We start from the raw sequence: 27,961 nt of genomic DNA, 5'->3' as shown, positions 1-27,961 counted from the left end.
TTTATCCATTTGTCCCAGATAGCAAAAAACTTCTCTTGCGTTTGTTGCTTTAAGAAAGCCGAAATCTTTGCCATTTCCGCCAGATAAGCTACTTTAAAAAACCATTCCTGCAATGTAGGCAAAGATTCCTTCTTCCAATATTGTCCAACTAACAGCCTCGCGGCTGTGATCAAGTTTAACATCAATACAACCTCCTTTGTATCACAATCTGTAACAATACCTAACAAAAATAATTGCGGAGTGAATTTTACCCTCCTTCTAAAAATTCTCTGGATATTCCACCATATTTTGATCCAAAATGCTTTTATCTCTCTGCATGACCACCAAATATGATAATAGGAAGCCTCCTTGTAACCACATCTCCAGCATTTAGGTTGCACGTCAGGGTACATGTAAGACATTTTTTGTGGATCAAGGTGCCATCTATAAAACATTTTATAAAAATTCTCCCTTAAATTCTGTGCTTGAGTAAATTTGACATTTCTCACCCAAATAGTTTCCCAGGTGTCCAATGAAACTGGCTCACCAAAGTTCTGCGCCCATCTAATCATACAATCTTTAATTAGTTCCGTTTCTGAGTCCAATTCAACTAAAACCCCATAAATTCTCTTAATGTGGGTTTGTCTTTGATCCTTCAGTTGCTTAATAAGATTTTCATCTTCTCTAAGAAAACCCACCTTGCAATCCATCTTCCATCTATCTAGTAGTTGCCTATATTGGAACCAAGAATAAGTAAAATTTTCTTGTGCTAATTCTTCCCGTGATTTTAATTGCCAGTTTTGTCCATCCCATTTAAGTAACTGTCTATAAGACACCATATCCATTTTAACCCCTCTTTTTATTCCTTCTATCGCATGCCAAGGTATAGCCCATAATGGTACTTTAAAATCACTTTTATAATATTTTCTCCAAATCCTAAGTAAAGAAATTCTTAAAATATGAGATTTAAAAGCCCAATCTATTTTTTTATTAAATATTAAATAGGCATGCCACCCATAAAGTAAATCCCATCCCTCTAGATAAAGTATCTCAGAATTTGTCAAATTTACCCAGTCACTAATTAATGTTAAAACCACCGCATCATAATATAATTTCAAATTTGGTACCTTGAGTCCACCCCTCTCACGGAAGTCTTGCATAATTTTGAACTTAACCCTTGGTTTTTTCCCTGCCCAAATAAATTTATTGAGACCCTTCTGCCACTCATTTAAATTAATCTCATTTTTCAAAATTGGTAACATTTGAAACAAAAAAAGAAACTTGGGTAGAATATTCATTTTTATCACTGCAATTCTTCCCATGAGGGATAATTGCAGCTTTTCCCAGTTCTTCAAGTCTTTCTGTACCCCGACCCACAACCTTTCATAATTGTTTTTAAATAATTTTGCATTAGAAACAGACAGCATCACCCCCAAATATTTTACCTTATTAACAATCTCAAAACCCGTCGAGTTAACCAAAATCTGCTTCTCCTGACTCGACATATTTTTAGGTAAAATTTTAGTCTTATTTACATTAATCTTAAAACCCGAGACCAAACCATAATGGTGAATCAACTGTAATAAGTTTACTACAGAATAGTCAGGTTGCGACAAAGTAACAACCAAGTCATCCGCAAAAGCTCTCAACTTATATTCTTTTTTATTAACATATATTCCTTTAATTTCCTGAGACTCTCGAATTTTAATCAATAATATTTCCAATGTTAAAACAAACAACAATGGCGATAAAGGACACCCCTGTCTAGTACCTTTCTCTATTGTGAAAACCTCCGACAAACCTCCATTAACAATAAGTTGTGCTGTTTGTTTTTGATATATTACCTTAAGGGCTTGTAATATGTTTTCACCAAAATTCATTTCTTCCATTACTCTTAGCATAAAATGCCAATTCAGTTGGTCAAATGCTTTTTCAGCATCTAAAAATATGAGCCCTGCAGGAACTTGGTTGTTCTTATCTAAGTATTCTAGTAAATTAATAATTTGTCTAACATTGTTTTTCATATACCTTCCTGTTATAAACCCTGATTGATCTTTATGCACAAGATGATGCACCACCCTCATAAGCCTATTTACCAAAATTTTTACAAATATCTTATAATCCACGTTTAAAAGAGATATAGGCCTATAGTTTTTTGGTAAAGTAAGATCTTGATCCTCCTTTGGAATCAATGATATAAAAGCACTACGCCATGAAGGAGGAATCTCTAAACCCTGTAGGATACCATTAAAAAGATCATTTAATGGTTGAATCATCTCCTCCATTAAGGCTTTATAATAAACAGCTGTTAACCCATCCGTACCCGGTGCTTTCCCTAATTTCAATTGTTGAATTGCTGAGGCGATTCCTCCTTAGTGATTAAACCATTAATTTCATATTTCTGATCCTCAGTCAGTTTAGGAAAACTTGCCTCAGCTAAATATTTATTTATATCTAACAGTTGTACATTAGTAGATTTGTATAGGTTTTGATAATAATCCAAAAAAGATTTTTTAATTAATTCCTTCTGAGAAACTAGTTTACCCTTATAATTTATTTTCTCTATTATTCTCTGTCTCTGTTTCTTTCTTAATTGATAAGCCAACCATCTCCCCGGCTTATTAGCATTACAAAATGTATTTTGTTTCATAAATAATAAATTGGTTGCAGCTTGATCTGCTATCAACATATTAAATTGTGACCTTAATAACTTTACAGATTCTTTAGTACTTTCATCAGAAGGATTTAGAATCAAAGCCCTTTCTTTTAGTTTAATTTCATCTTCAAGTTCTCTACGTTTCTGAATCTGATTTCGCTTATAAAAATTATTCATTTTTATCAAAACACCGCGCATAAATGCTTTACCTGCATCCCATACCATTGACATTGAAGTCCCCTTGTACATATTCAAAGCAAAATAGTCCTTTAAACACTCCTTTAGTTTTTGAACATTCTTCTCTTGTCTAAACAAATTTTCATTAACTCTCCAGGATCTTCTTTCCTCTTTCTCTTGAATCAACTCCATCCAAACTGGACTATGATCCGTCAGTGATCTAGGAAAAATCTTTACATTCTTTACTTTATTATACAAATCCGTGGTAATCAAGAAAAAGTCAATTCTTGAAAAAGATTGGTGTCTGTCAGAAAAAAAAGTAAAGTCTCTCTCCTCTTGATTACGTTCCCGCCAATAGTCCCTTAATTCCCAGTCTTCTTTCATATCAAAAAAGGCTTTAGGTAGCCTTGCTTGTTTAAGAAAAGGAGAGGAACCTTTCTTATCCCTTTGTGTGTCTAAGACACCATTCCAATCACCCATTAGTACCACTGATCTATAGTCAAGCAAAGTTATTTTTTGGTGTAACTGTTTATAAAATTGTTCCTGTTGTTGATTTGGAGCATAAAGTCCAACTATAAGTACTTTCTTACCATAAATACCAAGTTCAATCATCACATATCTCCCCTGGGGATCTGATTCTACCAGACAAGCTGGCAGGTTTTGTTTGACATATATAACAACTCCCCCTTTCTTCCCAGGTGCAGGAGATATAAAATGAGATCCCAAACGAGCATTAACTAAATATTTCTGATCTTTAAGTAGAATATGAGTTTCCTGTAAACAAATAACATCATTGGTATGTTGCTTCAAATAATAAAAGATTTTTTTCCGTTTCTGAGGAGAATTCAATCCATTAACATTCCAGGTCAAAAACTTTGCCATCTCCCTTGGCACGCAGCCTGGAGAAGACACCATCAAACTCTGACAGAGCTGCATGTGTTGCATAACTCTTGGGTCTTGCTCCTCCCACCGGCGGTGATGGACTTCCAGGAGAATTCTCTTTGGGCTCTTTTTTACGTTGCTCTTTCTCTTTACGCTTATAAGCTGCACGAGTCATCCTCTGCTCTTTAGCCTCCGTTTGGCGTTGCTTTGCCACTTCTATCATCCCTGCGGAAACCAAATCTAGTGCCTCAGATTGCTGCTCAGGTTCCTTAGCACTCAAAGATTTCCGACCAGATGAAGTTGAGCCTGCACTCAGGACCGAAGTATAGAAATCTCTAGCTTTGTCAACTGTGTTCAATCTGTAACGTGTCCCAGCATGGCTCAAAACGATACCCATCGGAATTTCCCATCTGAATGGCATCGATCTAGCTTTAAGCTCATTGGTTAAAAAAGCAAAGTCTTTCCTACTTCTTAAAATTTTAGATGGGATTTCCTTTAGAATGATGACATCTTGGGCGGCAATCTGAAATCTTTTGTTGTAAAAAGCTTGTATAATCTCATTCCGCAGGGACTTCTTTGTAAAGTAAATCACCACATCTCTGGGCAAATTCTTCTGCTTAGCAATCCAGGAGTTGAGTCTATAAATTTTTTCTACTTCTCTCTGTAATTCTCCTTTATCCATATCCAAAGCCAGCGCCAGATCACTAAGAACCACCTCCATCAAATCTTGATTCATATCTTCCTTGAGGCCTCTAATCCTCAGAGCATACTCCATCTGTCTGTACTGAAACATCAAAATATCTTCTTGTGAGGAGTCCACCTTCCTTTCCACGTCTTGAATTTTGTCATCTAAAGAGTCAACTTTGTCTTCCACTTCCTCAAGCCTTGCATCGAGCTTAACCACCACAGTAGCCAAACCTGAAACAGCTGCCAGTATATCTTGTCGTAATTCATTATTATTTTCTTGCAATTTAGACTTTATCCCCGTTATCTCTTCTTTGAGATCAGATTTAATTTCTGATTTAATCTGTGAAACAAATTGAGTCATTTCCTCTCTCATTTGAACTACAATCTCTCCCATTATACCTCTAACCTCTTGCACTGAAAGTCCAGGTAAAGGAGGGGAGGGTGGTGGCTGAGCCGGTGGTGCATGTTTAGATTGTTGTTGTAGCTGTGCAGTGGAAGTTATAGGAGAAGAAATAACCTTGGGTATTGAGGAAGGCTGCTGCCTCTTTGAAGCCATTTTAAAAAGCACAATTGTCACTTCCCTTTCCCCTCCAGCCAAAAAGGGAGGAGGAAAAAAAGAAAAAAAGAATTTTTAAAAAGAGACAAACTATAATCATTAAAAGTCCAGAATAAATCCCAAGAATAAGTAGTAAAAGAGCAAACAATTCAAAAGAAAAAATTCTAAGCCAAAAGCAAAAGCAAAAGCAAAAAACAATCCTTAAAAAGGGAAAGTAAAACAAAAGAGAAAGGAAAAAAAAACTCCGACACTTTCAAAACGCCATCTTAAGTCCTTTCACTAGTATAACAAAGAAAAGGAGGAAAAATAGTAAAAATCAAAAGATAAAAAAAATAAACACCTAAAATATAACAAAAAATCCTTTAAACTGCTCCGTCCGTTTAAAAATTACTCACCAAAATGCTGTAAACACGGAGATAGAAGCGGCGGTTTCTTTTGCTTCCAAGGAAGCAAAAACAGCTGGGAGGCGGAGATCAGCAAGAGCTCCGAGGGAACACTCTGATCCACTAATTTTGTCACTTGGTCAAAGAATGCAATAAGATTTGTCTGGCATGATCTATTTTTGACAAACCCATGTTGGCTTTTAGTAATGACTTTGTTTGCCTCTAGGTGTTCGCTGATTCGTTGTTTGATTATCTTTTCCAGGATCTTCCCAGGTATTGAGGTCAGGCTGATAGGTCTGTAATTTCCTGGGTTCATTTTTTTCCTTTTTTGAAGATGAACTACATCAGCTCTTTTCCAGTCCTCTGGTAGTTCCCCTGTGCTCCAGGATCTTTGAAAAATATAGTTCAGTGGTTCTGAGATCACATCTGCCAGTTCCTTGAGAACCTTGGTGTGTAATCCATCTGGTCCTGGTGATTTGAACTCGTCTAGGCTGGACAGGTGCTTACTTACCATTTTCTTGCCTATCTTAACTTGTGTTTCTATTCTGTTTTTTATGGCACTAATTTTGGTAGGTTGGTCTGTTTTTTTCGCTTTGTGTAAAGACAGATGCAAAAAATGAGTTAAATAGTTCTGCTTTCTCCCTGTTGCTTCTCACCTTCTTTCCACTTTCACCCACTAATTGACCAATCATTTCCTTTTTCTTGTTTTTTACATATTGAAAGAAGCTTTTTTTGTTATTTTTGACTTTGGTCGCAAGCCTTAGTTCATTTTGAGCCTTGGCTTCCCTCACTTCATCATTGCAGGCTTGGGTTATTTGCTAATATTCTGACTTAGTTATGTGCCCTTCTTTCCACTTTCTATACTTGTCCTTTTTATCTTTCAATTTGTCAGAGAGTTCTTTATGCAGCCATGCTGGTTTCTTTTAAGAGCTGTTATTTTTCCTCTTTGTTGGTATTGTGCTAGACTGGGCCTTTATTATCTCATTTTTCAAAATTTCCCGAGCTTCTTGAGTTGTTTTCCCCTTTAGGATTTTCATCCATGGAATCCTTCCCAAGCCCTCTGTAAGTTTATTGAAATTAGCTTTCTTGAAGTCCAAGACGCTAGTTTGACTGTGTTCTATTGCTTGTGCTTCCATAATGTTGAATTCCAATATTGCATGATTACTTCCTCCCAGGGTTCCTATGGCTTCAACACCTTCTATCATTTCATCTCTGTTAGTGAGAATTAGATCCAAAATGGCTAATCCCCTAGTTCCCTTCTCTACTTTTTGGGAGACAAAGTTGTCTGCTAGGTTTGCCAGGAACCTGTTTGATTTTCCACTTGGTGCAGAGTTTGTCTTCCAGTTGATGTCAGGGTAGTTAAAGTCCCCCATTACTATTTTTTTTTATTGAAAATTTTTTAAAATTTTACAAAAACAAAACAACCCTTTCCCAAACCTCCCCAATCCTCCCATTCCCTCCCCCGACCTTCCCAGAGCTGAATATAGGCTTAATTAAAATTTCTTCAAAAAATCTTTAAAAAGATATAAACCATGAATAAACCTAAATACATTAATTGAACAAATTATAAGATAATTAACAATAATATATATATAAAAAAACATAAATACCAAAAGAAAAATACTTAAAAGGAAAAAGAATAAAGAAAAAGAAAAAATAAAATAAAAATAAAAAATAAAAAAGAATAAAGTCTATAAAATATTTTAAATTTTAAATATAAGTTATTGAAAAACTAAATAATATTTTTATATCCAACTTATATTGTATAAAATCTATCCATTTTTCCATACCGCAAAATACTTCTCTTGCGATTGATCCTTCAAAAAAGCCGAAATCTTTGCCATTTCTGCCAAATAAGAAACTTTAAAAAACCACTCTTGCAAAGTAGGCAAAGATTCCTTCTTCCAACATTGCCCTACTAACAACCTTGCAGCTGTAATTAAATTTAACATCAATGTGGTCTCTTTAGTATCACAATCAGTAACAATACCTAACAAGAACAATTGTGGGGTAAATTTTACCCTCCTTCTAAAAATTCTTTGAATATTCCACCATATCTTAATCCAAAAAGCTTTTATATTTTTACACGACCACCAGATATGATAGTAAGTAGCATCCAAACATCCACATCTCCAACATTTAGGCTGTAAGTCAGGATACATGCGAGACATTTTTTGTGGATCAAGGTGCCATCTGTAAAACATTTTGTAAAAATTCTCCCTTAAGTTTTGGGCTTGTGTAAATTTAACATTCCTCACCCAAATAATTTCCCAGGTATCTAGTAGAACTGGTTCACCAAAATTTTGTGCCCATTTAATCATACATTCTTCGACTAATTCTGCTTCTGAATCCAATTCTACTAACACCCCATAAATTCTCTTGATGTGAGTTCGTCTTTGATCTTTTATTTGTTTTAACAAATTCTCATCTTCTCTAAGCAAACCCACATTACGATCTATCTTCCACCTATCCACTATTTGTCTATACTGGAACCTGTCTATACTGGAACCAAGTCCCCCATTACTATTGTGATGTGCTTCCTACATACCTTAGTTAGCTGACTAGCAAAAAGGGGGACTTTTAGCTGACTAGCAAAAAGTTCATCTATTTCCTCTGTTTGGTTGGGTGGCCTGTAGTATACATCTATGGCAATGTCATTTTTTCCCCTTTTATATTGACCCAAATGCATTCAAGACAGTTTTTATCATTATTGTGCTCTATTTCTGTAAAGGTGTAGTTATTTCTTATATAGAGAGAAATTCCACCTCCTCTTTTATTTGGTCTGTTTCTTTTAAATAATTTAAATCCCTCTAGCTGTGTGTTCCATATGTGGGTTTCATCTCACCATGTTTCCGTAATGGCAACAATATCATATATGCCCTCATTAACCTGAATTTCTAGTTCACCCTGTTTGCTGTTCATACTCTGTGCATTGGTGCATAGACATTTGAGTCCTTTATGACTGGCCCTGTGTGTATTTTCTAACCTGTGTGATGCCTGAGTTCCCCTATTATCTTACCACCTATTTGGTTAGTGTACTTTGTGTGGCACTCACTATTAGAGGCTTGATTTCGCTTGACAGCAAGGTTGGTATTCTTGTCCACACACATCTTTCCCCTTCCTCTCTTCTTTTTTCCATCCATTCTTTTTCTAACAGATCTAATCCTTCCCATTAGCCCATCTCTATCCTGTTGTTTTTCCTTATTTTCCCCCCTTGGAAATGCATTTATGTTTTTAAATGTACGTGTGTCTTTCTGCAAGTGAAAATGGCTTGTGTATGAGGTTGATATATTCAGATGGAGGAAATCTTAGGGAATTTTACCAATGGTTACACATATACTTATATAAAGATGGGTCATGTGTACTTTTTATTGGAAGTGGGGTGGAGGAATGTCCAGATTTGAATTTGGTTCTGGGTTTGGTCCAGGTGGAATTGACATACTTAGGCTAACAAGAAGCAAATGGTAAGGATTACGTGGAGCATTTGAGCTTATTTTTTCTCTGTAGTTCAGAATGGATGGGGATTCACTTAAATTTAAATTTGTCCTCCTTTCTGTTCCTTCTTACCAACTCTCTTGAGGAAATATAAAATAGTCAAAAGCAGGAAGATAACTGGAAATATTAAAACTCAACAAAATCAGTTGTGTTGTAAACATGAATTTGATGCTCTCTAGAAATAAGCTTTAGAATTAAATTATTTATTAAATTAATAAATAAAAGCAAATTCCAAGACTGATGTACCAACTGGCCAGTGAGAGTGGTTATTGTTTGCATAAACAAAAGATTAAAGCAGAAGACAGCATATATGGTGGAGGTTGATATCTACCTGCTATCCAAACTCTCTGACATTTAACTGTATTTCACCTTTCTTCTAAAATTATAACTTGGGAGAAGTTTCTGTTCTGTCTAAGGAGGGGATTCAGATTAATATTATTTGTTTAGTAATGAAATATTATTTACAAATTCTTATTAGGATTGATAGTTTTGCAAAATCTGAATCATATTCACTGAGAGCGGAATAGTTTCTTTTTGTTGCCAGTGATATACCCAGCAAGACACAGTAGACAAAATTGAGAATGCCTTTGGCTTACTAATAATAGAATGACATTTTTTTCTTTTTTGGGGAGGAACAGAAACAGAGAAGATAGGACTGGAAACTGGAAATGGGTTGCCGTCCTGGAAATTTAATGACCAGCTCTTTCCTTGTGATGTATGTGGAAAAGTGTTTGGCCGACAACAGACGTTGTCCCGACATCTCTCCCTGCACACGGGTAATATTTTGTTTCTAAAATAAGATAGGATAGAATTTGTTCTTTTCTCAGGGTACGTTTCTTTGAAGGCAAATAAGCGTGAATAGAGCTGGAATCACTGCAGTGATCATAGGCAACTACTTAAAGCCATCATTAAAATATATCCTTCTCCTCTTTCTGTGATTGGAAGAACCATGAAATAAGAATCAGTTACTGAAATATTCTGAATTAAATCCATCTGTGTAATAAAAACTAACTGTTCCCACCCAGTTACAAATCTAAAGGGGGAAAAAAACCACATTTATAGAAGCAATCAGTTGTCTAGTAACAGAGGATAAGAGGTAAGGCTGTTATTTCTCATTTTTAAAAACTCAGTTGCTTAAGAACAGAAAGATGTCACCTTGTTTGTAGTCACCTCAGATTTCTGGAAATGTCCTCTACTTAGTTAAGGAAATAAATTTTAAAAAATTAATTGCCATTTTATCTTGATTACTATTTGATTTCTTTGTTAATATATTTGGTTTTAACTCTGACTTCAACTTTTCATGTAAACTTTAATAACTTTGGCTTTTATTTTAAATCATCAAGAGATTTTCAGTAACCACAAGCATAAGTTTAATAAATAATAACAAAATCAAACTATTTTTATGTTTTCAATTTTGCACTGAAAAAGTATTTGCTTATTTCTTCCCATAAATGAATGGAATCTGGAATCCATTTTCTGTTTCTGGTAGAAAATCTGGCCCCATTGGGTTATTACAATTGTAGATGTACATTCAAAACTCATGTACCATTCTGTAATCATACAGAAATGCAATTATAACAAAATATAACCGAATAACTAGCATACATTATATTTGCAGGTGAAAAAGAATTGAATAAATGTACTAATGTTATCCAATTAAACTATAAGACTTTTTCTTCCACAAAGTATTATTTGTCTATAATAAAAAATATAATAAGAATAGAAAGTATGATCATTTTGTTTTGCATAGCTATGCTTCTTGAAGTATTCTGAAGGATTTCTTCTATGGTATACTTTCCCAGTCTGGTTCAATGTGATGTACTTGATTTGGGTCACTCTGGCAAAGACTCCTAGTTGGGGGTCCAGGAAATTGTCCACATTGGGAGAAACTGTTCTAGATCATTGCTTTGCACTTAGTATTTTGATAAAATTGCTTTGGTGTTTTAGCATGTCTGCACTTTTTAAATTGCAGAAAGAAATAGTGTTTTAGTACACCTGTTGTTTATTTTTTAAATGAAATCAAAGTAGCGTATCCTTTTAAAGCCCAGGGAAGCCCAGGAAATTTCAATTTAAACTTGTCTCATCTATTAATTGAAAGCATCACAAATCTCTCAATATCTGTACTTCAAAACATCTAGATGGCCACAAGACAGCAGCAAAAACCTTTAAAAAAAATAGTGACTTCTTTTTCTCAAATATCCTGCAGCTGAGCCACTTCAGCTGCTATGGGGCAGATACAACATTGCCCAGATGCAAAAATTGATTGGTGCAAAGACCTTTATGTGGAAGTTCTGAATGGTGGTTTTTTTTTAGAATATAAACTTTATGTAAATATAAATATAAACTTTTATAAGAAAATTTGAGCGGGTATCCCTCCTTTTGGCTCACCTGGTTCAGCAACTCTTTATAATGATGGAATCCCCAGGCTCATACTTGTATCAAGAGATGCATACAAGAAACTTCAACTCAGGTTTTTTTTTTAATATTTCTTTCCAGAAGAGAGAAAATATAAATGCCATTTGTGCCCATATGCTGCTAAGTGCCGTGCTAATCTGAACCAGCATCTGACTGTGCATTCTGTGAAGTTGGTGAGTACAGACACTGAGGACATTGTCAGCGCTGTCACATCTGAAGGCAATGATGGAAAGAAGCATCCTTATTACTACAGGTGAGGATCTTTGTGAAAAGCAAACTTATAGGTCAGGTCTCAGTTTCTGTTTAGACTTATAAAAGAGCAACCACCATACTATTTACATAAGGATAATGATGTGTTTATTATAGCTTGCAAAAAGGTGCAGATCAAAGCAATTACCATTTTACAGTAGAACATCACACTTTGTACATCCCAAAAAATGAAGTAAAATGAAACTATATTACTCTCTTCCTTAACTTGTGCCTTCCAACCTACTTCTTAAGCTACGCTATGTCCATATTTGTACGCTAGGACAAACTTCATATTTTTGAGGACGTTCTGCAATAACAGATAGAAATGCCACATTTGTTAACCTAAGAATTGGTCTAGCAGGAACCGAAACCACTTTTGATATTAGTGAATTTTTGAACATCATAATTGTGTCTACTGGGTAAAATCTTGACTTTTGATCTTCTGAAAATGTCTGAATTAAACTAGGATATGAGCTATATTTTTTTCTAGTTATCTAAAATATGCTACGATACTTGCTCCTGAATAACTGCATTGTCTCATTTGTCTGCTGCACCTTCTATAAAGGTCATGCCTGAAAGTCTGGGATGCAAATTATGGGTCACTTGGAATTTACACCATGGGTCAGGGGTCTCCAACCTTGGCAACGTTAAGACTTGTGGACTTCAACTCCCAGAATTCCTCAGCCAGCTTTGCTGGCTGAGGAATTCTGGGAGTTGAAGTCCACAAGTCTTAACGTTGCCAAGGTTGAGGACCCCTGCTATGGGTAGTACCTTACTGAAAAGCCCCAGATCACAAACTGCCCAGTATTGCAAGAAGTAGCATGATGACATGAATGGATCCAAATAGCAATCTGCTGTAACCAAAAGGTTTTTAATCACTACTGCAGTTCCAAGTGGCCATCTCTGGATTAGTTGAGTGACTTGGCAATTGAGTATCTGGTCTGTTAATATTCAGACAAATTGCAGGAAACATTGTAAAATGTGTCAGCTGTAGAAACAATGTTAATGTAAATATACACGTGTTATCATTTGAAACAAGACTCACTCAAGGTACCACACACCAGTTAAATTAAACCATACAATTAGAATTTAAAAAATAATGATCATACAATTAGCACTTAAAAAATAATGAAACAATAAAATCCAGTAGTAAGCAGAATTAAAAGAGATTACTAAAGAAAGTCCTGCGTTCATTATCCAATTAAAGTATAGAGAGAGAGTTCTGGAAAGGGTTTTATAATTTGGCCATCCAAATAAAAGAGTCTGGTACACTGCTTAATGCACAGATCCAGATTTATCTGTCCGTCCTCAATATAGAAATTTATCGGATGACTTTGGGGTAAACACTGCCTCTAAAAGATTATGTGCTCCTAGAGCAGTTGAAGTCCACATGCCTTAAAATTGTCAAGGTTGAGAAACACTGTCCTAGAGAAATGGCAGAAAATAAATTTATTTTTCCTTATCCCGTGAACCATTCTGAGAGACAATTTTCATGAAATGACTCCTGAAATTCCTTGGTTCAAGACTATTTAGGCCAGCCATTTTCAACTTTCACCCAAATGCTAGACCAGAATTTCTGTTCTCTCTATTGAGCGTGAAAATGGGGCTGCTGAGGGTTCTGATCCTTTGCAGCTGGAGTGCCAAATTATGGAAATGTGAAGCTTTAAACGCCAAATCAGTGCTATAAGAGAAGGAGTTGATTACAAAATGTCCCTTACCGCTGTTTCTATCTGTGTATCTGGTTAAGCTTTTGCCTAATCAGGCAGAAAATGTTCCTGCACCCATTTTGGCTTGCTTGTATTAAGAATTCCAAACTTTTCTGTGTTAGATCCCAAGCTGACATTAGATATTTCCAAAGCTTGGGGATTGCTGTAAAGAGCAGAATGAGCTCCCCATTTGTCCACCTAGTAGGCTGACTGAACATCTTGGCAAGACTGCAGCACATCTTATTGCCCAAAGGAAATAGCTGGGTGATGTGCAGCATCTGGAACCTGTAGTTGTTAATTAACTTTATGATTATTTAGCATCATTATAGCATGTTCAGGATTGTTGCCTTGTGCCTGCCCTTAATCAGCTTGGCAAGGCTGTCCATTCAGAAGCAGTTCAACAGACAAAAGAATATCCCAGTGCAATTTTAGCTGAACAGTTTGTAAAACCAGGAGCTCGTCAGGATGAATTTTTTAAAAAAAAAAAAAAAAAAAAACAATGTTCACTATATCACAGAGGATCCCTAAAAGCATACTCTTTAATATTTCTAACTTTCTCCTGCCTCCAGTTGTCATGTGTGTGGATTTGAAACAGAGCTGAATGTCCAGTTTGTCAGTCATATGTCGCTTCATGTGGATAAAGAACAATGGATGTTTTCTATTTGCTGCACAGCCTGTGATTTTGTTACCATGGAAGAGGCAGAGATGAAGGCTCATGTTGCCACCAAGCATACAGGTGATAACCTCTCTCTGTGTCCAGGTTTGTCTCCTCCTTCTGCTTCTGTCCCACAACTCTACATCAGGGTTCACTGATGCCATTCCAGTTTGGTCCAGCCATTACAAAATTCTGATAGCCGCAATCTAAAATGGTGATTATGGCCAAATGGATTTTATATTCTTACTCATGTTGTCTTAGGCAAAAATGACATTGTGCATCATTTGGATTCTGTTCAGCCCTGTGTGAAGATTTTTTCAGAGCTAATTGCTGTCATTAAGTAGGAGAATGCAAGAATTCACTGAGCAGCTCTTCACACTTGCTTTGTAATATGGAATCTAGACTCTGTCCAGAAATTCTTTGCAAGAACAAGTAGTAATCTTGTGTAGGTATGATTTCATGAGCACCTTGATTGTACACCATCATAAATACAAATGTTAAAAATAATATAATGAACTACTTATGAAATACCTTCGTGTCATGTCACCATCTGCATGATCTGTTGTATTAGTTTCCTGTCATTTTCTCATTCTTCTGCCTGTAGCTTTGTCTGATCCTTCCCTGCTTCAATGTACATTTATGTTTTATTCCTAATATACATGCATTTTGACAAGCAGTTTTGTTGTACATACTTGTGCTTCTATCCTAATACACATTTTCGTAGGAGTTTTTAGAACTAAGAACTGCATAACTAGATTTGGAAAAGTGCATATATTGTTATATAACTGCGTATAGTTTTGTCTCTAAATTTTGAAATGTGAACTACACAAACCTCTATTAAAATACAAACCAAAATAAGGCTGCTTGCTAGACCAATACTTGCTTTCCTTCTTCTCAGCTGTGTTATCTGCAGAAAAATGCATTGCATTGAACTTGGAACATTGAACATAAGAAGGAAAACCACTCCTTCTCAATGCCCTTTTTCCTCTTTCTTTTTTGTCAAGTAAGACCTCTTGCTTGTTTAAAATGGAATTCCTTTTTAAAGACAGTATCCTTCCCTTTACTTTTCTTCCTAAATAGTTTGGAGTTGTAATTCAGACTGGAAATAGAAGACCCATCGACTAAATGTACTGCAAACACTATTACTTAATAAAGGCCTTTAGGCATTTTCAATGTTGGTGAAAAAGGATTTTGCCAGGCACAAACCACTTTGGTTAGGATGTTAATAGGTTCCACAGCTTAACTTGTCCGTTGATTTTCATTTTGCCTAAGGAATAATGTAATATAATTTGTCCAGTTATAATTATTTGAAAAATTAAAATAATTAGAATCCCAACATTGCATTAATACTCCAATTCCTGTGGGCAGTGCTTGGAAAAGTTAGTCATAAAGAGCTGTCATTGATCAAAGAAAAATGAAGTATTTTAACCCTACTTGGAACTCCAGATATGCATAAGGCAGAATAGAAAGAAACAAACTAGTACTTTTTTCTGCATTGAGGAGCAGGCAGATAAAGGAAATAGGTGAATATAGCAGTCCCTATGTTGTCAATGTGTCCCTCCCAAAGATCCTTCAAAAGTTGCCATGAAATTGTAATGCTTAATATGATAGGATTGGAAAAGTATTAAGCACTTTTAATCAACTTAAATGTAGTTAAATAGTTGAGCTGTAATTACAATCAGCTGTATGTTAATTAGATTTAGTTGTGACCCTGTTAACCTCTGTGTTCTGGCCTCCATTGTTTTTGGGAGGACAGTCCCTGATATGTCACTCAAAGCCTTACTGCTTTAAAATAACTGTAAATGGTGCAAGTGGTACAAAAACATCATATATAGCTAACTATATTTTAAAATTCATCAATGTAAAAATACTACTAATGTAAGTGGGATACATAGAACTTTTTTGCTCTCTGGCTCTTCAGAAACAAGTTCAAGCTGCCTGGTGATCATCTTTGCCCCAGAAAGATGGGCACAAGATTATTAGAGGTATCCATTTGGGTTTTAAATCTAGAATGAGATATACATTGGACATTAACCACCCCCACCCCCAAAAAGTTCTACTTAATTTCAGAAAGGAAATCATATTTAAAAAGATCAAATTCTCCTTTAGCTGTGTACTTAATCGGCCCACATAACTGTGCTAAAATGACTCCAAGCAACTCCAAAGCATACTTGGCCAATATCTTAGGGGCAATGTTAAGTGTTTTATCAGGTGCTTCTGATTTTACCTGTTGGAAATTTAACTTCCTTAGCGGGGCTGGCTTTTACACTGACAATTCCAAAACAATATTGCTAACAAGTGAAATTATAAGAACTCATTAAAATCTAATAAGCATCTAAGGTGCAAGAAATGCCATATCCCTAAAAAACCCAACAGAAGCCATGTAACATAGAAGCATGCTATTAAACAGGGCCATTTGATTTTATTATTTATTATTAATTTTTTACCTCCTTAAAATGCAAATATCTTTTGTAGAGCACCTACTCTTCAACTTTCCAGTTGATCAGTAGGAGGATATAAACCAGCATCTACCAATGTCCACCACCCATCCATAATCTGTTTGGTTTGGTATTTAAATCAATTGACCTTTTGCAGAGGTTGTGGGAAGGATTGTAAAGATAAATTAAACCATTCTGTTTACTAAAAGAGACGAGAGTACAGTAATAGCTTGAAGTGCTTAATCTCAGTTAGAAGGAAATATAGTTGTACTCAGGAAATCTTAAATTTGTTTAGCTTAATTAATTAAAGAGAAGTCTGCATTTAACCCAATCATCTTAGATTTGCACAGTGTCGGTAGGATGTATGGATCTCTGAACTGAATTACTTGCATGCTGATTTCAATAAGCAGGTTAATGTTTAGCATTGATTCCTTTGATTTTTTTTTTTTGTAGGTGAAGAAAGGAAAACACCCAATGATTCAACCAGTCCTTCTTCTTCTTCCTTGTCAGCACTTAGTGATTCTGCCAATAGTAAAGAAGATGCAGATATCAGCCCCAAGCCCAAGGGACCCAATAACCTGCTAGTTATTTCCGTAGTGCCTGGTAGTCAGACTCTATTAAATGCGGAAGAAAAATCAGAGAAAGGTAAAAAGTTGGCGAAGGAATGCAAAGTGACTCCATCCACTTTCTCAAGGCTGTCGTGCGTGACTTAGGTAATAGTGTCTGTAATTTCCTTCTGCAGGTTTTGAATGTGTTTTCTGTAACTTTGTCTGCAAAACAAAAACCATGTTTGAGCGCCATTTGCAAATCCACCTGATTACACGGATGTTTGAATGTGATGTGTGCCACAAGTTCATGAAGACTCCTGAGCAATTACTGGAGCACAAGAAATGCCATACTGTCCCCACTGGTGGGCTCAAGTAAGGAAAGCAAGTACACAAACTTTTACTGTGTTAAGTACCTTGATCACTGTGGAAGTAGAAACAGAGATACTTGCATGGGAGGACATAGAAATGTTGGGGGAGATAAAGCCAGAGAGCTTATTATGAAGAACAAATTGAAGATGCTGTAAATCAGGAATAGGCAACATATGGCAATGTGTGGCACTTCTGATGTTGCTGAATTATATCTCTCAACATCCCAAGGGAATATGGTTAATAGTGATGGTGGGAGTTATAGTTTAGTGCCATTTGAAATACCACGTCACCTAGCGGCTACTAGAAAACAAACTCATCTGGTTTCTTAAGTGCACTGATGCTGCACTAAACAAGAATAAGAGTATTGAGCACTACCGATTTATTTTTTACCAACAGTGCATAAATGTTTGGTGTCTCTGTAATTAAAATAGTTCCATAGGCTCAGACTGGTACTAATACATTTCCAGTTATATGAAAATTCTTAAATATTGTCTTATGATAATGACATTAACAGTTGCAAAACTAACTCTAATTCAAAGAAATATAGACAAATATACTAAATGGACTATTGCTGATATAAGTAAATATTATCTACTGCTGGTAGGTCTTCATGGTATGTTAACAGAGGTATGTTACATTACTGTGTATGTTACTGTGTTAGCTGGGAATTCTAGGATGTAGTCCCAATGTATCTGGAGGGTGCTAGGTTGAATCCTGACTAATTTGATACTTTTTAACATCAGTTACCAATGATGGTTTCAAATTTATATTAGAAGTCCTTTAAGCTATTGTTTTCAGCCTAATAAAAACACAAATGCTACTGCCACACGGTAATCTGATTCTAAATGGAGTAGGCACATGCCATAAGTAGTAGCAGATCACTAGATTAAAATATTAATATTCAATTATATGTTTATCAGATATGATTGGGAACAGGGTACTCTTGAATGTGTGAAAACATGAATGCAGCCTTCTCTGATTCATTAAAACAGCTGTATCTTTGTTGGCTACTTTTATGAATTACAAAGACTTTACTGCTTATCAAAATTTTCCTAATAGAATCAGAAGCATTGCACGGCCCACAGGTTTACATATGTAGCATTTTAGAACTTTCACATGATAACTTACGGCAAAATATTTTCAGCATTCACTATTACCTCTAAACTGTTAAGTTCATTACACTATTAAAAGTCACTAATAATTAATCTAATGCAAGTATTTCTGAGAAGTAAGTCTTCTCATATTTGTAAGTCTTACTCTATTCAACTAATAGTTGGGGCCCCACTAAATTTGTATTATTTATATTTTTATGTAACAGTATTTAAAGACTGCCCCAATTTGTACAGACTTTAGATAACAAACCACAAATCAATATGCAATAACATTTAAATTATCAATAATAATGGTAATAATAAATTGTCAGTGATGGTTTCTTGAACACCACTAATTCAAAAATATTAATACTACTCAAAAGGAAGATATTTCCAAGTCTGTGGCTTTAGTTATGGATAATAGTAAACACATTGAAATTCTGCTGGTGTCAGCAGCAGATTAAGTACATACGTAACAGTTCTTTTGTACAATTATCCTACCCTGCCACCATTGGTACAGAAATATACAACCAATGATGATAGTACAATTTGCTATCACTGCAGAGCAGAGCCCTCTCAGTGGGATTTTTTTTACCACTTTTTATATTTATTGATATAAAAATATATCCTTTGGCCTTCTAGGACTCAGTGCAACCAACAACAATTCAATAAAATACAATAATTTCAAAGAAAAAAGTGAATCTCGTAAAAGCAGACAGGTGTAGCTGATAAAAGAATACATACCTCAAAAAGCAAACAATCTCTCGAAAAAGTGTTTATCAAAAGCAGAAGGTTATTACACAAGCTCACTGCAGAGAAAGTCGAGGTGCCCAACCTTGGCAACTTTAAGACCAGTGGACTTCAACTCCCAGAATTCCCCAATCAATGTGGCTTCTGGAAATTGAAGTCCACAGGTCTTAAAGCTGCCAAGGTTGGACACACCTGGTTTAAGTGTTTCCTCCAAAAGAGTTTCAGTGACTTTTAACTTCTTCCTGTAAAAGTTTAGAATTGGTCCTTTCAAGGTTTAGAATCAAACAGTGTTGTGAAGCACTCCTTTCATTGTGAAATATAGAGTACCGCTTTTAAAATTTCTCAAAAGCATTGAAATGATTAGCATCCCTGGATGAGATGACTGTCCCCTACACAGAAGCCGAGAGTTCTCCCACACTCTTTTCCACTGGATTTGTAATAGTCGCTAACAGAGCGTTTAGCATAGCCTGTGTAAATCTCACCTTTTTGCAGAGGCAGGGACATAGCAAAAGTTTGGTTTCTGAAATGGAGTTGCAAAAACAAATGGCGTTACTAAAAACAGCACAGGCAAGCACTTTCTTCTGCACACAGATGTTGTACAAGAGGAAAAGAATCACATGGCAGGATGGGTTGAATATTTAAGTACCCTCCAGAAACTGCCGGGAAATTGCAGGGGCATATTAAGAGCAATGGGAGCCTAGTCATGAGCAGGCATTTTTGGAGGGGGAGGGTGGTGTATGATCAAAGTCAGTATCAAGTTCAAAAAGTAGTTAATGCACCCTGTGAAATGGATTTATCTGCTGCTGAATCAGGGTGTCTGTATGCAGACTGCAAGCAATTACTATTCCAGTTAGCCTATTTATCTCACTATCTATACTTTGCAAAAATACTTGGGCTGCATTATCTGATGTGAATAAAGTTAAATCTACACTACTTTATGAAGTTTGAACAGTACATTTAAAGAGATTAAAATATTTTGACATATAGAGAAAATATTTTACTGGAATATTGGGGAAAGTGGTAGGATGTTGCAATTGCTTACTTATCATACTGCCTATCAGATTCTCAATTTTTAGATTGTTCTCCTGAAAATAAGGTGCAACTTTAAAACTACCAAATATGCTTGAAGCGGGAGAACATTTTGCAGAAAAGATTTGATCCAGGAATAATTTCTGATCCTCATCCCTCTTGTCTTTAAATTGAAAAAATGTAGCGGATGAAAAGGGTTCATCCATCTACAAGAGTAGCTTCTGTGTATTCTTATATTGTATGGTGATTTTGTGTGTTCAGCAACATGAGTGAGCATCCCTTTGGGATGGAAGGCAAGGAGATCCTTTGGAGTGTGAAGAAGTGTAGTGTAGCCCCTCTCTTTTCTTAGGGTTTGCTGGAGTGATGTTTAGGAAGGCAGACAGATGCTGCACATAAGCACTTTCCAATGCTCCTTTTTGCCTTTAAGTTTGAATTGCTGAACGTACCTATTAAGCAGCCCCAGAAAGTCCATGTCATACAAGAGGAGAAAATAATCGCTCCAGGCAGCACTGTAACAGAGAAAAAAGATTAAACAAAATCTGGAATCTGAGCCCATAAGGAGCTCATCCCACATGAGTCCTATGGCTCAACCAGCAGGTTGGAAGAAGTGGCAGATTGTGTCCCTGTTGTGGCCATCAGGATTGCCCTTTGTTTCTCCAGCTGTTGCCAACCAGCAAGTCATAGAAGGCTTTTGCTGCTTCAGCACCTACTGTTTAATTTTAAATATTACTTGGCATTGCAAAAAAGCATCTGGCATTCTCCTGAAGTCTCTCTTACAACTCAGCCCACAGTTCACTTGCTATTTAATTTGAGTTTTGAAATGGCATTTGCTTCTTTTGTGCCCAAGTCACTGAAATACAGCACTTTCTGGTCTTCTTGCCTGCAGTGGCTTATCTGGAAAAGAACTCTTTTCTCCAAGAGGCATTGAGGGGCAAGGTTACCACAGAAATAATTATATCATCCTATTGAGACAAATAATCTATAAGGCTTGTTTTTTAAGATAGAAGGAGAGAGGTGGCTTCTGTAAAGGAAAAAAATTTAAAAGCAAGTTGGGAGATAGACATTGCAGTGGAGTAAACCTTAAGTAGCAATATGTTTCCTTGAGTTTGTACCAAACTCAGTAAATATTTATTTATGAATAAAACATTAATCATTAGAATAAAGCTAAATTAAAAGCTTCATTCGTACTTTATATCTGTTATATCAATATTGTAATTTAAAATGTGTCTTTGGATAAATCTTCCCATTTTCAGTGTAGTCAGTTGCTGAAAAACAAAAAAATGAGAATAGTTTGAAAATTGATTTTAAAAAATTTGCAGGGTCAGTAGGTTATGGTCAGGGCTTGTACTCTACCCCCTCCCCCCATGAAGCTTCCAAGGGATTTAGTCAGTGATACCAGGATGATATGAACAGCTGAAGTGAATCGTAGCCCTTTCAGAGATTTGGGGAGGACAGTGAAATATATAATCATCATTTTGTCCTAGTTTGATCATTTGGAACTTGACTCATTCGGGGCCCTATAGCAAGCTTTTTTCTTCATCTGTCCCCCCAAAGTGGAGAAATCAGCCTGATGGTACAGAGAGAAGACTGAAATAGTGAAGTGAGTGGCTTAAATTTCTGCAAAACCTTAACCACCAAATTTGTCATCCCTAAAGAGACTAAAAACATGCTATAGAAATCAGCCCTGCCTACTCTGAGGGACACAAAAGGGCTCTGGGAACGCTATATGGGGTATATGTTGCTCCCAGCTGATCTAGATCCATGTATCAATCTATATTTTGCATTTTAACAGGTGTCCCTTCTGCATTTATTCCACAAACCGTCCAGCAGCGATGGAATGCCATTTGAAAACCCACTACAAAATGGAGTACAAGTGCCGGATCTGCCAAGCAGTGAAAGCCAACCAGCTCGAGCTGGAAATGCACGTTCGAGAGCATCGCCTTGGCAACCACTACAAGTGTGATCAGTGTGGCTATCTTTCAAAGACTGCCAACAAGCTGATAGAGCATGTGCGTGTGCATACAGGGGAACGCCCTTTTCACTGTGACCAGTGCAGCTACAGCTGCAAACGCAAAGACAATCTCAACCTGCACAAGAAACTCAAGCATGCGCCCCGGCAGACCTTCAGCTGTGAAGAGTGCCTCTTCAAGACCACCCACCCATTTGTCTTCAGCCGCCATGTGAAGAAACATCAAAATGGTGACTGCTCTGAAGAGGAGAAAAAAGGGCAGGGTGTGAATTCTAAGGAAGCCAGGCCCCTGCTCGTGGCCAACAGTTCCCACAGCCTCTTGTCCCCTCTCTCATTGATGTCAGCCTCCCATGCTTTACAGACAGTGGCCATGTCAGCCGCTCAAAGTGGCCGGGCAGAGCTGAGGTCCTTGACCGTAAACGGCACTTCCCTGTGCTTTGATAAATACCGGAACTCTGAGTTTGCCCACCTCATTCCCTTGACCATGTTTTTCCCAAAAAACCACTTTGAAATCACATTCCATTCACCTCAATCACAGAGCCTACGTTTGGATGACACTTCGCCAAAACACTCCTTCCTTGCCTATCTCGGACTAACAGAAAGAGCAGAGGCTCTCTAGGACAGCCTCCTCTGTACCAAAAATCCTCCACACCGCACCCCGTCACACCCACCAGACTCCAAGCAGATTTTGTTTCAAACGATAGATCCAAGAGTTTGGCTGCCCAACCAATTGTACAATATATCATTAGGAGTAAGACACATTAAAGAACATGGCTCCATGTGTCTCCTTAATACATGGCCTTGAAGGCTGCTTTGTTAAACCTTCAGACAGATGACCTCCTACATATTTCTACTTTCAGAGGCATGTTTCTGTACTCTCACCTGAGAAACGTTTTTGTCTCTTAAGCTGAACAAGAGTGTCCTTAATGGCAGTCAGCACTAGCTAAGATGACCCTTTGATGCATTTGACTTTGGGTTGCGAATCTGAGCATTTCTAAAAAAAAGAGTTTGTGTGCCATGGCATTGCTTTTGCACATCCTTTTGTACTGGCTTATTTAATATGAACTTAAGCTGCCTTATGCTGCATCAGACAGTCCATCAAGCCCAATATTGTCTATTATGATTGACTCCTCTTCTCCAGGGTCTCAAATAGAAGTCATTTCTAGCAGCTGTTTCCTGAGATTTCTTAACTAGAGATGCTGGGGACTGAATCTGGGATCTTTATACGTACAAAGCATGTGCTCTACCACTGAGCTGTAGCCCCACCCCTGTGAAACATTGTAGTCGTCCATGCTTGCTCACCTTGCCTGCTTCTCTTTTATTGCTCAGTTATAGAATGTAAGAATGGCAATCAAGAAGAACTAGCATGGCAGTCAGTCCTGCTGGGAATTTGCTATGTTACAGCGGCTAGGTTAGTCTCACATCTTAGAGTCTGATGGTCAGGGCAAAAACAGAAGAGGGGAAATTACTTTAGCCTTGCAAGGTGATGCTATTTCATATGATAACTTTTTTCTTACATGGAGATATTCTGTATGGCCGTGCAGGTACACATGTAATATGAAGGGCTTTTCTCTGTGTACACACTTGAGTAGCCAAGTTTTCATACCTGCTGCTCCGTGGATTTATTCATGTTCTGACCCTTCCCAGCAAAAAAAACCACTCCTATTACCCTTGAAATAATACCGTCAATGTGATTATCTCTATGAATGAAAAAAGATAATGTTTAAAGCAGTCCTGAATACATAATAGTGATGTATGAGAAGGCAACTAGATTTATAAACAACAACTGTGTTGCATACATGCTCCCAATTTGATTGTTTGGTTACGTTCACGTGACTTGGTCCTTTTTAAAAATAATTTTGGCTACAAATACCCAATAGCAAGGTACATACGATAAGGCATTTGTTTTAGACTGGACATATACATTACATTTAAATTACTGCTTTCCTTGGTCAGATAACGAGACAGAAACCTGATCATTTTGTCAACTCGCTTCTAGTCAACAAAGAAAAATATCTGATTCAAAAATAGCACTGTTCAAATTTGATGCAAGGCGACTACAGAAAAATATAGCAAACAGCCCTCAGACCACAAAATCACATCTACACATTCTCAGTTGGTCTGAATGCAGTGGTTAGCTTAGTTTGTGAGGGCAAGGATGCACATTTAGAAGTGATTAAACCCAGAAGGAATTTTTAAAAGGAAGGATTTCTTAAATTCTGGGCAATAGGGCTCAGACTAAATAAAGGCAGTTTTTGCACAGTGGTTGAGTCTTGCACTAGTATGTTTCTCACTAGCAAAAAAAAAAGTAAAAGTAAGAAACATATCAAAGATAATGTTTCTTTTTTTTACTGAAAAATATCGTGCAAGTTCTTTCAAATGGAAGGAAAAAAGGTGCTGTTTAATGATAGAATTCTCTTTTATATGTCCAACTATTCAGCTATATTGGCAACTTCATGTTCTATCCCCTTCATGCTATTTGTATTTCTTTATAACATTTGCTAATGTTTACTCAAGTATACTCTTCTAGGAAGGTAACTTTATATTTTCTTAAGGCTCTTATTTTTAGTCATTAAAATGACATAAATATTGCACTTTATTGCAGTAGAAGCAAATGTTGCATTCCTAATGATTGAGTTAAATATTAACATTTCCTAAGATTTTTTTTAAAAATGCCCATGCACTGAACATTTATTATAAATCACTACCATAAATTCCCTACTAAAGAAATATGGGGGAGGGGGGAATTCAGAGATTTTACAACAGAGAACAAGGAAGGGAAAAGCCTAAATACCAGCCATTTATAACACTGAAATAACAAGCATAGTCAAAATAATGAAAGTTCACAAAGAAGTTTAACCAACATAAGGACTTATTTGGCTAACTGTTATGGTAAAATAAGTCATTGTTCTAAATCTCCTAATAAATTTTGGGGCCCTGTTTATTGCACTAAATTCTGATAAAAATACTTTTTGAAATTTTGTAAACTATTCATCAAAAGGATAAGGTTGGTGTAATGCAGTGTTTCTCAACCTTGACAATTTTAAGGCATGTGGACTTCAACTCCCAGAATTCCACAGCCAGCAATGCTGGCTGTGGAATTCTGGGAGTTGAAGTCCACATGCCTTAAAATTGTCAAGGTTGAGAAACACTGGTGTAATGTAATGAACTAACTGTGACTATGCAATAGTCAGCATCACTTCTTGGAGCCTTCCCCAGCCGTTCATTGTGCTGGCAGAGGCTGCTTGAGGGTGGAAGCCCAATGTATGCTGAAGCATAAAATAGAGGAAGGTTGAGTTTCCGATCCTGTTCCCATGACATGATTAACCTCATCCATGCGCCAGGTTATACTCACCATCCATTGTCAGTGGATCGGTCCATGGGCTGAGAGCCAATGTTTAAAATTCTGTTGTTGTTGAGGGGCCGGAACACATTTTCTGCTTTTCCTTTTTTTCACCCTACATCAGAGTGAAGAAATAAATTTCAAGAAGGGTGTTCTTACCCATTTATTAGTCCTTTTTCTGCTATTCAGTCACAAGAGGGTGGAAACCAAATCAGCCATATAGATGGAATGTCTAGGGGAAAAAAACCCTTTCACAGGCCTCTCTAGAATTTCATCTCTATCCAAGGCAAGATCAGTGTTAATTAATCACATGGTCAGTGGCAACGTGGCTAACCAGAGGGATTTAATTTAGTTCTTTGCAAACTTGTTTATGGCTAGTTTTAAGTCCCTTGTGTCTGGTTGCTATCTCAGTTAATCCATAAGTTAACCCTGTTGGCCAGATAAGTGTCATGGGAAAAGGGTCATTAATAGTCCTCTCCTTTACTTGTTTCCAGTGATGCACATCTTGGGGGATAGGGCTCCCGTACACCCTAACCTCATGAGTACTGAAGCCTGGCAACAGAAGACTAGTAAAGAATAGGGTGTAATCTGGGAGTACTCTGTCACATGGGAGTAGAGCAGTGGCAGATCCAGCTGTGCAACAGTAATGGTGTTCTAATAGTACAAGTGGGATTTTGCAATAAATGAATGATCTGGCCAATTTCTCTTACCCAGAATGTGGCTGCGACAGCATTGCCAAATAGTGAATGAAAGTTTGATCTCAATTATCTAATCCGACCTTCTCCAACCCAGTACCTTCCATGCATGTTGGATTACAGCTTTTCTCCATTCCAGACAGCATACTTTGGCCATGATTAAAGTTATGCATCAGTTCATGTGGAGGGTACCAGGCTGAAGCAACCTAAGCTCTGGAGGTTTGGGAAACTTGTTTTGGGAGTAACCTTGAAGCAATTATTCAGCTACAGTTGATATTAAAGGTATAAGCTTCATAAATCTCTTCGACTGATGATTTTGGAAGAAATAAAGTTAACACTCATTAGGGAGCATAATGATTTAGAATGCTAACAATTTGTGGCAAAAATAATAACGGAGATTTCTTCCTACAAGTGGCTACTGCAGTTAGTTACATATATTCAAGGTGTTTTAAGACAACTTCCCAAAAACCAGTGACCCTACAAAAAAGAAAAAAAAAGTATTGTGCCAGCAAGTAAGCTACGCATGCATAGGAATGTTATAAACATTTTTTCTGTAAACCAAATAGTGCAATATACATAGGGGATTTCAAGGAATGAGAGTATTATGATGCTATGAGCAATTTAATGCCTTGGGTTTAACCAGCTTCCTTTTGTATTTGTCATTGTAATGCTTAATATAATTGGGCAGCTTTATTTAGCACTTTGACCACTGAATTATTTCTGGAAAGTTAATTATGCATTGTTTCTGTTTAAGATGAAAAAAAGAATTTGAGGTGTTTTTATTTTTTTAAGAAAAAAATATACAATATTTATCAGCCCTTGCATACCCAAGAATTGGTTTGCTGTTTGACGCGAAAACTAGGAATGCTCACTAATATACCTTTTGCTTATTAAAAAAAAAAACGTAATATTTGTACCAACAGTTCACTTTGTACCTGTTTTTCCCCACTATGCACTCCTTAAAATAGCCTGGCTTCTTGTTTTCAATTGGTTAGATTCTCAGCACCTTTCTTGCTTTCCCTTTTTCTTTTAACTTGCTGTATCATATTCAAATATCACACTGTCAAGGTTTGTGTACATTAATGGAAATTTGTAATGTATAAAGCTTTTTTGCATTATAAGGCTGTACAGGGTCATTTTGACAGTAATTAGTATATTTCTCTGCATCTTATGTTGCATTGCCAATTTCTAGTGTATCCAGTTTGGAAGTATATATAATCAAATTAAAACAAAGTTGTCTATACTCTGCCACCAGCTTTGTATTTCTTTCAGCATTGTTTTATTATTTACATATATAGAGAATTATTCTACATTCCATAACAAAATTGTACTTATGCTTCCAACTCAGATCAGTTGTTCAGATCAGAGTAGATTAGTGAAGGCTGTTGCTGTCTAGCTCTGTTATTTTTAATTTTATGCACAATTTAATCTATAAAGTTTTGTTCTTTGAATGTCACTGGGCAGCAGAGAATATCTGAGGGGGGTCAGAATGAAGCCATAGAGAATATTATAACTAAATGACCAATGTTGCCTGCTGGTACCTCTTTTGGCACATCTGCACCAAGCTCTATTCTCTACCTGAATGTAATAGAGGGTTGTTGTTTTTTTTAGCATGGTGCAAAGGGAAGTGCCAAGCTCCAAACAATTTTTATTTCCAAAATTTGTTCTGGCTGTACATAGGCCCTGATGCATCCTTAGAAAATAAAAATTGTACTATAATGTTTTACTAGAAAAAAGATTCACCTGCCCAGAAGAACAGGATGGTGGGGAATAAACTAACCAGTCTGCCTTATGGTGAAGGTAAATGGTGTGATTAGCTACACCCATAATTGCTGTCTTTGGCTGAGAATGTTTCTAGCAAATATCCCAAATTCAAAATGTGTCTAAAA

General features: G+C 36.6%; 1 protein-coding gene across 10 annotated transcripts in view; it reads left to right on the top strand.

The window, feature by feature from the left end:
* Window positions 1-27,323, top strand: part of ZNF827 (zinc finger protein 827) — a 139,744-nt gene extending 112,421 nt beyond the window's left edge. For 5 of the 10 annotated variants that reach the window (XM_039338993.1, XM_039338992.1, XM_039338991.1 and 2 more), the window contains 6 exons: window positions 9,454-9,591; window positions 11,312-11,483; window positions 13,755-13,945; window positions 16,732-16,923; window positions 17,021-17,198; window positions 21,858-25,083. In XM_039338993.1, the coding sequence (XP_039194927.1) occupies window positions 9,454-9,591; window positions 11,312-11,483; window positions 13,755-13,945; window positions 16,732-16,923; window positions 17,021-17,198; window positions 21,858-22,653 (1,667 nt within the window). In that variant the 3' untranslated portion in view covers window positions 22,654-25,083. Of the gene's footprint in view, window positions 1-9,453; window positions 9,592-11,311; window positions 11,484-13,754; window positions 13,946-16,731; window positions 16,924-17,020; window positions 17,208-21,857; window positions 25,084-25,174 lie in introns of those variants that run through there. The other 5 variants (XR_005556197.1, XM_039338990.1, XM_039338996.1 and 2 more) reach the window with 5 other exon arrangements.
* Window positions 27,324-27,961: the final 638 nt, after the last annotated feature.

This window comes from Crotalus tigris, unplaced genomic scaffold (genome assembly GCF_016545835.1).
Source record: "Crotalus tigris isolate CLP2741 ecotype Arizona unplaced genomic scaffold, ASM1654583v1 scf7180000017725.2566008, whole genome shotgun sequence".
Lineage (NCBI taxonomy): Eukaryota > Metazoa > Chordata > Lepidosauria > Squamata > Viperidae > Crotalus > Crotalus tigris.
Note: the sequence above shows the minus strand (reverse complement) of the source record. Positions and strands in the feature narration are given on the sequence as shown.